Source organism: Cyprinus carpio, chromosome B17, assembly GCF_018340385.1.
Source record: "Cyprinus carpio isolate SPL01 chromosome B17, ASM1834038v1, whole genome shotgun sequence".
In the NCBI taxonomy this organism is placed as follows: Eukaryota; Metazoa; Chordata; class Actinopteri; order Cypriniformes; family Cyprinidae; genus Cyprinus; species Cyprinus carpio.
This window is the reverse complement of record NC_056613.1, coordinates 28,304,497-28,311,901: the sequence shown is the minus strand read 5'-3', so window position 1 is coordinate 28,311,901 and position 7,405 is coordinate 28,304,497. Positions and strand designations below refer to the sequence as shown.

The 7,405-nt window shown below is 41.7% G+C and overlaps 1 protein-coding gene across 1 annotated transcript; it reads left to right on the top strand.

Moving 5' to 3' along the window:
• Positions 1-4,787: 4,787 nt before the first annotated feature.
• Positions 4,788-5,948, top strand: LOC122140142 (E3 SUMO-protein ligase ZBED1-like). Its single transcript, XM_042742068.1, has 2 exons — positions 4,788-4,920; positions 5,055-5,948. The coding sequence occupies exon 2, from the start codon at positions 5,088-5,090 to the stop codon at positions 5,946-5,948; it is 861 nt and encodes a 286-aa protein (XP_042598002.1). The 5' UTR covers positions 4,788-4,920; positions 5,055-5,087.
• The last annotated feature ends 1,457 nt before the right edge of the window (positions 5,949-7,405 follow it).

The following is a 7,405-nucleotide window of genomic DNA, read 5'->3' as shown; positions in this document are numbered from 1 at the left end:
CCGTTACCGTTCCTGAACACCGGGACTCAGAACGGGAAGGGTGTGTGGAAGCGGTGACAGCAGCACTTCCATCCACCTGAGAGATAAATCACATCCAGCGGCGCCTTCTTCATCCTGAGCCCACAGAAAACCCCCAAATCCCAGCGAGAGCGAGTTTGGAAAACCCACAGGACACGATCCGGAGAGCGCTCCACACGGCAGGACTCAGCGATGAAACGAAGACCCAGCTGCTGTACGCTTCCTCAAAGTCTTCAAATGGGACAGAATGCGTGACCAGAACGTGGCGAACGATGGGAATTCTTCCTGGGAAGTTTGGGGGATCTGCTTTACGCGAACTCCATTTTCAGCGCAGGCGAATCACGTCGGAAAATTGGGCGGAAGAGTGGATGGCCTGAGCGCATGACGCAGATCCCTCCGCCGCTCATTCCATCCAGCCGGCCCTCATCCTTCCTCACCCGCGGAACGCGGAGCTTGACGCGACGCGACGCGTTCACCTGAGCGGCGTTCTCAGGAGAGTTTGGGAAACCTCCCTGGAGCACAAAACCAGTCATAAGGGTCAGTTTTTTGAAATTGAGATTTATACGTCATCTTTAAGATGTACAAATAAGCCTTGCATTGATGCTTGGTTTGTTAGAATAGGAAAACTATCTGAAAATCTGGATTCTGAGGGTGCAAAAAATCTAAATATTGAGAAAATCGCCTTTAAAGTTGTCCAAATGAAGTTCTTAGCGATGCATTATTAATCAAAAATTATTTACACTAAAATATCTTCATGGAACATGATCTTTACTTAATATCCTAATGATTTTTGTCATAAAAGAAAGATGTAAAATTTTGACCCATACAATGTATTGTTGTCTATTGCTACAAATATACCTGTGCTACTGATGACTGCTTTTGTGCTGCAGGGACACAGATGATAAAAGCAACTTGTCTTTTAATAAAGACCCCCAACGTCCTAAAGATTCAGATTCACACAGACAGTGTTGGGGAGTAGTTTCATGTAGCAGAATTATGTAGTTTAATTACGAGATAAATGTAATTGTAATCAGTTACAGTTACTGAGAAAAAAATTAATTAAATTACAGTTAATTAAATTAAATTAACACAAAAATGTTAGTGATTTCAAAAGGGGATACATCTGAATATTTTCACACACACACACACACACACACACACACACACACACACACACACACACACACACACACACACACACAGATTTGATTGATTTATTTCATAAATTGACTGCTCTAAAATATGAGACAGCAATGTTTCAGGAGTTTAGGACACATGCTTATTCAATAACTGTTTTATTTCCCATTTGGGTTCACGTATATGCTTTATTACTGGGTTACCTCCAAACATTGATTTCATAGCTATTAAACTACATCTTATAATTTTAAATCTGCATTTAACGTCAGAACAATCTCTAAGTGAAAAGAAAGTCTGATTCTGTGGTGGCTGTGCTTTAAAATGAAATGATTATAATCTAAATTCAAGTGATGAAGGATTGTGAAAGTCTGTAATAAGTGTTGAGTTCTGTAAGGTTACCCCGGCCTGCTTCACATGTAGCTGCTTGGTTAGAAATTAAGAAAAGTAATCAAAATGTACTCAGTTACACTACTTTAATAAAGTAATTTAAATAGTAATAGTTATAGTAGTCAATATTAAATTACTTTAAATCTGTAACCTCTTACATTTCCAAAGTAACCTTCCCAACACTGCAGACCCACAAAGAAAAACGTTCATAAACAGTGATCTCAGATGATACGGTGTAAGCAATGACCTGCGTGGTGTGTTTAACTCTTATTATCAGTTTGAGTCCAAGCCGAATATGAATCAAATAAGGATCTGAGTTGTAAAACTGAAGTGGTTAGTCATACAGTGGTCGGTTATGTAAGAGTTTCTCCAAATAGAAAGAGCTTAATTTTTCTGGGTTGTCATAGTGACAGTATGTTGTTTAAGAAGCTTCTTTGTGTTTCTCTGTAGTTCAGATGGCAGTGCACACATCTCGTCTCAAGACTAGTCATCTTCACAGCAGGCTTTTATTCCACTTTATGATTCTTAAAGGGATAGTTCAGGAAAATGATGACGCAATGATCAGTTTTGGCTGAATCGTCCCTTTAAATCACGCATGTGGATATGGATGTAGTGTGTCTGAATGAGCCGGCTCGCACACACACCAAGTGGACTCCTCTGAGACTGGTCAGATGGAAATCCCCAAACGCCCATCTGAGCTCCACACACACGTCACAACATCTGCCACTGACCAGCTCTGGACTCTTCATTTCTGCAGCATTTCCTGAGATGCACTTGGCAGATCATACTTGAACGCTTCGATTGTCTGCGTGTCATTTTCGGTAAAATCAACGCTATAAATACCACCACCAGGTTTGGTACTGAAACCAGACTTTGTGACATTACGAACAGACAGACACAAACAGGGGAGAGCAAATGTTCTATTTATTATAACGCTGCCTTTATTAAAATAAAGCAGTTCCTCATGTGGTCTTCACAGTTCAGATCTAAAGAAGCAGATATGGCTTTTCGGCGTGTCAGATGTGATTGCTCCTCAAGCACACACGTGACAACAGAAGGCTCTTTCTTGCACACCTGCAGTACTGTTTTGAGGAGTTTGCGAGGAATGGATTTGTTGGGATTTGTCTGTGAACATGTGAAGTGGGGAAATTAAAGTTTTTAAGGTTTCTCATGGTTTATGCAAAAAGGTGAGCTGGTGAAGACTAGTTTATTCACTTTTTGTGCTTTAGACATGTAAAACAATCACGTTTCACATTATTATTGGGTGCTTTAATAATATAAAACAAATGACCATCTCGTCAGGTGATATAATCAATGAAATCAAACGTGTGCTTTTGTGTCTCTTGACCTCAAAGCTGATGTCACACATGCACAGGGCTCGTAGTGCACTACATCTCTGAAGTGCACGAGGATGAATGATTGAAGTGCTCAGGTGACTCCAGAGGAAGTGAAAGGAGTACGGCGAAGCTGTGATTGGGTGTCTGATCTATTGAAGCCTCGTGGAGAGATGATGAATGTGATGAATGTGACTCGAGGAGGCCTGAGAAGCTCATGCAGATGTGAGTGGAGTCGAAGCATGACGGCGAGGTGTAGAGGAGAAGAATGCCTCTGATTCAGGCCTTTCATGTCTGCAGGCCCCTGCGTGTCCAATAGTGTGTGTGTGTGTGTGTTTGTGTGTGTGTGTGTGTGTGTAAAGGCGAAGCGGTTCAACATGCTGAATGGAGCTTTTGTTCTGGGCCAGCTGTGGCTTTTTTACATTCTGCAGTGCTGCAGATGGAAGTGAAGCGGCCTGCATGAGACGAGCATTGAGATGAGCTCCCTCCTCCTCCTCCTCCTCCTCCTCCTGCCATGATCCGAGCTTCACTCCTCATCAGATGTGTTCATCATGAAGAGGACTAGTCACTTCAGCGAAACGCTTCTGTTATTATGAACCCTGAATACTGCAATCCAATATTCATTTACACGTGCATTGCATTTCTTCTGTTCAGAACCAGAGATGCTACCGCGGCCATGTCACCGAGTATAGCTGCAGGTCTAAATCATACCTCAAGAGAAAGCTGACATCTATGTCGGAGCATTTTTAGCAAATGTTTAGTAAATATTCAGTATTTACCAGTTCATAAGACATGAGATGGAAATAAAAATGTTCACATTTATAGGGTTGGGCGATGTCCCTTAAATTGGCAGTTGACGATGTTTACAGTAAAACATTGGGATGGACGACGATATCGTGGTCGGGGGGGGGGGGGGGATATTTTTTAATTTTTTCATTATTATATAATTATTATTCGTTATTTTACTTTATTTATTTTATTTCTCAACTAATGACTCATCCACGCTTTCCAATAGGTTGCACATTAGGGGAAAAAGTAGCGTCCTTCCACTTAAAGAGTTGATACAATGGCGTTGGTATTGGTTGCTAAAAAGGGTACTACTTCACCTATATGGCAATTTTTTGGATTTAGACCTGATGAGAGTGGGCAGCCAAGGGACCTGTCTGAAGTTGTGTGAAAGATCTGCTCATGTGTGATCCGTGCAAAAGATGGGCAGACGACCAATCTTCATGACCACTTGCGTGTTCGCCATCCAGCAGAATATGCCACCTTGCCTGCACGTGCTGGACCTAGCAAAAAAAAAGCTAGCCAGGGTCAGCAGACGATAACTGGGGATTTTGCAAAAGGCACTAAATATAAAACCGACAGTGACAGATGGAGGCAGTTGACAGATGCGGTAACTCGCTTCCTGGCCAAAGAAATGGTTTCGTTCAATACAGTGGAGAAGTCGTCGTTCAAGGCCATGCTGCAAACCTTTACTAAACAGTATGAGCTGCCAGGTCGGAAATATTTCTCAAAGACGGCTATCCCAAACCTTTTCAACGAGGTTAGAAGTAATATCACGAAAGAGCTGGGTGATGTAGAATATTCGGCCCTGACAACGGACATGTGGTCCAGCTGCAATATGATGCCCTACATGTCAGTGACAGTGCATTATGTAAATAAAGAGTGGACACTGCAGTCCAAATGCTTACAAACTTGTTTCATGCCCGAAAGCCATACAGCAGATAACTTGGAGGAAGCACTGCGCGAGGCAATTAATGACTGGAAACTACAGGAGAAACAAATTGCCTGTATAACTACCGACAATGGGGCGAATATTGTTGCAGCCATCCGGCAGTTGAAATGGCCATGGTTAAGTTGCTTTGGACACAACTTGAACCGGGCCATAAACAACTCGCTTGCACAACAGAGGGCCAGCACAGACTGAGCTTTCGGGGTTTGCCGGGCAGTCAACACTGCGTTTTCACACAGCTGGCTAAGGTGACGTGAGCTGCAGAAAGCATAAGTGAAAATAATACTCCCTGGGCACTCACTGATCACGGTAATTTTTAAAACAGTTATCTAACAACAAACAAATTATTTAAAAACTATTAAAAAAAAGAATGTAAAAAAAATTACATTATTGTTTAAATTATTTAATATGTATTTCATTATTTACTGTGTCTTTACTGACAGGACTGTGCAACACGATGGGTCTCAAAACAGCAAATGGTGGAGAGAATGCTGGAGCAGGAGCAAGCCATCAAACGTGTGTTTGCCCAAGACAAAAGCCGCCGCCCACTCCCCCAGCTGACATGGCAAGACATAAGTGTTCTGGAATCTGTGAACAACGCGCTGAAGCCAGTAGCGGACTTCACAGACATTCTCTCTGGAGAAAATTACGTAACGGGTTCACTGCTGCCCATGTTGGCCCATTTAGAAGGTGTGCTGGAGGAATCAGGTAATGATTCCAAACTGACAGCCGACCTGAAGCGTGTCATCCTGGAGCAGATGGAAGGCAGATATGGTGATGACACCATCCAGAGGATGATGCGTAAAGCAACACTGCTTGACCCAAGGTACCGAGGGGACCATATGAAACCTCCCAAACTTCATTCTACAAAATCTGAAATAATGGAAGAGATTGTGAGAGAGATTGCTCTGTCGCTTCCAAGTTCAACACCAGGTCCCTTACATGCTGGAGAAGATGGAGAGGAACCGCCACTGTGCCTAAGAAATAAAAGTCTTTGGGCAGCCTTCTTGCGAAGAGAGCAGCCACCGAACACACCAACCACAGCAGCTCCAGCCACGCTCACTGATGAGCAAAAGGTCGAGTCAGAAATGACCACTTACCTGCAGGAAATGGCCATCGATGGGGAAGAGGACCCACTGACTTGGTGGAAAACTAACGAAAAAAGGTTTCCGTTCATGGCCAGATTAGCACGGAACTATCTGTGCATATGTGCTACCAGTACTCCATCAGAGCGGGTCTTCAGCACAGCGGGGAGTGTAGTTACTCCAATTCGCAGCTTATTAAAACCAGACAAAGTGAACATGTTGGTATTTCTGGCCAGAAACATCGAAATTTAAACATGGTCTATGTATGTAAATCCCGCATTTCGGTCTGAGTGTTGTTCCCGTTTTCTTGTTCTTTGTTGTTCTTCTGTGTTTTAATAAATTTGTGTTATCTGAATTACCTTCATTCTTTCATTTGATTTGACATTATGGCCAAGGAAAATTGTCTTTAAAGGTATTTATTAACCAGACAAAAGTTAATTGACGTTCGCTGAATTCTGGGTTTAAACTGCCGCTTCAGTGCAGTAAAGCCACACATCTATGTAACAAATGAGCACGATCTCCCGAGACACTACAATAGGATACTAATAATTCATTAATATGGCCTGTTTTCTTGTACAAAATTAAAAATTTAAAATAAATGTACAGTGTTTAACATGTAAAAAAAGACAAGATTCTAACAATGTCAAGATCAAATGCCTCACACCGTATTTTCACATACTAACACACGTCACGTCTCTGGCATAGACTACAGTGAGTATTTAAAATAGCATATATGCATTAGTAATATTCTCAATTTAATTTACAGAGCAATTCCTGCAAAGATTTTAGATAAACTATAGTCTATAGAAGAGACTAGGATTAGTGTGTGTATTTTTTACAGTCTATGGTGTCGACTCGCAGCGGGGCGGGGGCGTGGCATCACGATGGTGTCTCTCCATCGTGATGTCAGTCAGCCATCACGATGGACGATGATATCGTCCATCGGCACAACCCTACACATTTGTAATATGTATATAAACATTTGCATCGTGCAGTACACGACATATGCATGTGCACAAGGTATTACTGAATACTAGTGAGAATATAGTCAGATACAAACATTCATTTTTGTCAGTCCCAATAAATCCAATCCAGGCTCTGACTCTGATGCGATTTCCTTTCTCTTTGGAGTGTTACAAGCAGTTTGTGAATAGATAAGATCCCTAAAGTTGCAAAGACTAAAGTCTCAAACCCAAAGAGATATTCTTTTTACATTTTCATATGTATATGATTTGCCACTGATGATTCAAACGTGAATTTTGAGCAGTGTAGAGTAGCGCTTGTTGTTTGTTGTTTCTCCGATCATTAATGCAGACATGTTAAAGTCATTATAATCAGTAATTATGTCCCCACTGGATGCTACAGATGCCTTTGCGTTTTTAATGGGTTTTATTGGTTTTGTCTCGTCGCACCAGGACACGCATCACAGTATGTTGAGGGGCGTAACATTTTCGTCACACGCTTGAGGTATTCAGCCAATCACAACACACTGGATTGCTGGCCAATCAGAGCACACCTCGCTTTTCAGAGCGATGAGCTTTGTAATAATCGACGCGTTTCAGAAGGTGGGGCATAGATGAGAAACAATAATGTACATTATGTGGAAAATAAAGTGTTTTTTGAACCTTAAACCACATAAACATTTCATTACACCAAATACACAAAATAATGTTCTTTTTAGCAGCATCATATGACCCCTTTAAAATAAT

Excerpts from the sequence above, each read along its gene's own strand:
- LOC122140142 (XM_042742068.1), top strand. The coding sequence starts at position 5,088 with ATGGTGGAGAGAATGCTGGAGCAGGAGCAAGCCATCAAACGTGTGTTT.